At 39.9% G+C, this 2,378-nt stretch overlaps 1 protein-coding gene across 1 annotated transcript; it reads left to right on the top strand.

Moving 5' to 3' along the window:
• Nucleotides 428–979, top strand: LOC107632903 (pollen-specific leucine-rich repeat extensin-like protein 2). The gene has a single exon (XM_016336540.1). The coding sequence runs from the start codon at nucleotides 428–430 to the stop codon at nucleotides 977–979; it is 552 nt and encodes a 183-aa protein (XP_016192026.1).

Genomic DNA, 2,378 nt, shown 5'->3' with positions numbered 1-2,378 from the left:
GTAGACTTTGGCAACTAAGTGGTATTACTTTAATTGTCATTACCCTTCCAATAATTATTCTGATATTGTAATTGTTTTTCTTAATTTATTGTCGATTGCATACTGGAATTGGAGTTGATTACTTAGTAACTTGGATGCATATAATTGATTTGAAACAGGGATGCTCTGTGTCCATGCTTGTGCTGCAATGGCTAGGGCAGGCAAGCAGCTCGAAGACTTATGTCATAGATGGTTGATAATGGATGCATATAATGACACCTATGCATTCCATATCAATCCTATTCCTGGCCAGAAACTATGGGAGAAGTCTCTTCACAATAGACCATAAGCACCCAAATTTAAGAAGATGCCAGGGGCACCCAAGAAGAAAAGAAGAAAGGGAGTTGATGAAGGCCCGGTTGGAGACAAGAAGTAGAAGATCACCAAGATGAAGAGGATATATAAAGAGGGTTCATGCCGTCATTATGGTGGCAAGGGTCACGACAAGAGAAATTGTGCTAAGAAGAAGACTGACGACGAGGCTGCAGCTGTGGCAGCTGCTGCAGCTGCTGCTGCTAGTGAAGCTAATACAGGAAATCAGCAACAACCTCTCCCTGCTGCACCTGAAGTCCCAGATGAGGGCAATGCTACTGAGATTGAGGTTGGCATGAGTCAACCAATGGTGTCAGAAAATGAAAATGAAGCATCCCATCAGATAAATCAGCCCCAGGCAAGGCCACCAAAGCTCCCTCAAAAAAGAAGACAACCTCCACCACCTGCAACAGCTTCGATTCCTCCAGCAGCAACCCGTGCTCCTCCTCCAACTGTTTCAAATGCTCCTCCACCAGCCACTGTTCCAATTTCAAATACTCCACCTCCGACAAGTGCTTCTATCGATCCAATGGTTGGTGCATCAGCAGCTACAGCTTCAAGGTTGCGTAACGCCATGCGTTTTGTTCCAACTCCGGGGTTCAAACCACCAAGAAAATTCAACAAATGAACACTTTGCTATTTTTCTGTTAAGATATTTTGCTTTTAAACATTGAACTTTATGGTTTCTGATTTCCATGGTAGTTAAATACTCTATGTTGTCTTTTGATCGTGTATGTGTTTTGGATTATGGTAGTTAAATACTCTATGTTGTCTTTTGATCGTGTCTAGTTTGACACAGACAACTTTGGAAAATAATTAATCATGTGGGAATGTTATTGTTGAATGTTTCAAATTTTATTACACTTCCTTAGCTACTTAAAATAGAATTACACAAATCTATTCATTTCTTCATCATAAGGTACAACAATTACAACTTTTGTTTTACACAATATTCAACTGGAAATCACTGCTTCCATACTACACAAACAACAATTACAATTACTGTAACAACAACCAACAACAGACAAAATGCTAGTTTTAGAGCCTTAACTTCACACTCCAACTTTCCAAGTTTCCAAGTAAATTTCATTCTCCACTCTTCCATTTCAAAGCTATAATTACCACTGTCACTTTCTTCTTCTTCATCAGCCAATTTGTCAGCTCACATAAAGAGACTACACCACCTCTTACCAACACTCTGCAACCACATTTCATGCCCATGGAGAAGAAATGTTACAAATTTAATAAGCAACGACGCTAGGTATATTCATTAACAAAAATCACTTACATTATAGTTAGGACAACCATAAAATGGTCTCCCTGGATTCGCCTCTGTTCCTGACCACTTCAGGACGGGTCGGCTACCACACCCACACCTATCCGGAACTCGTTCCTGACTACTTCTGGTGGTTCTCCTCCAACAGCTTCTCTCTGAATGTCAGTTACTGGAGCTACTAACATGGTTGCTGCCTCCACCCATCATGACCCACTCCACTCAACTCAAGCTCAACGGTGCCGGGGAAGACGAAGGAGAGCAGAGAAGAAGAAACAATCTGGTTTCTCGTGATAAATTGGGGATTAGGGTTATAAATGATTTTAGGGACTAAATTGAGTTAAATAAAGATAACTGCCACATCAAATAACCGTTACCTATCCAACGTGGCCCCTCTCCATACACGTCAGCGCGCCGTTAAGGAATATTCCCCGAAAAATGCTTCAGGGACGACCGTGAAACACTTGTGTTAAATTCGGGGATAATATTGAGGCCAGTGCAAGGTTAAGGACCTTCCGCTAGGAAGACAATGAGGAATCTTGACAATGTGTATAATAGGCTGATTATTTAGCCCAATAAGAATAAGTAATAAAAATCATTCCACAGATTACCTAAATTCAAAAACTCTCATTCAGTTATTTCACATCAAATTTCAAATTTCAAATCTCCCAATTTTAAATTTTACATATTTAAAAAATTCGGTTAGTTATTTCAAAAAAATAACAATCCGAAATCCTAATTTATCAAGGCATTT

This window comes from Arachis ipaensis, chromosome B03 (assembly GCF_000816755.2).
Source record: "Arachis ipaensis cultivar K30076 chromosome B03, Araip1.1, whole genome shotgun sequence".
Taxonomy (NCBI): Eukaryota; Viridiplantae; Streptophyta; class Magnoliopsida; order Fabales; family Fabaceae; genus Arachis; species Arachis ipaensis.
This window is presented reverse-complemented; position numbering and strand designations above follow the sequence as displayed.

Coding starts and splice junctions, on each gene's coding strand:
- LOC107632903 (XM_016336540.1), top strand. CDS start 428: ATGAAGAGGATATATAAAGAGGGTTCATGCCGTCATTATGGTGGCAAG.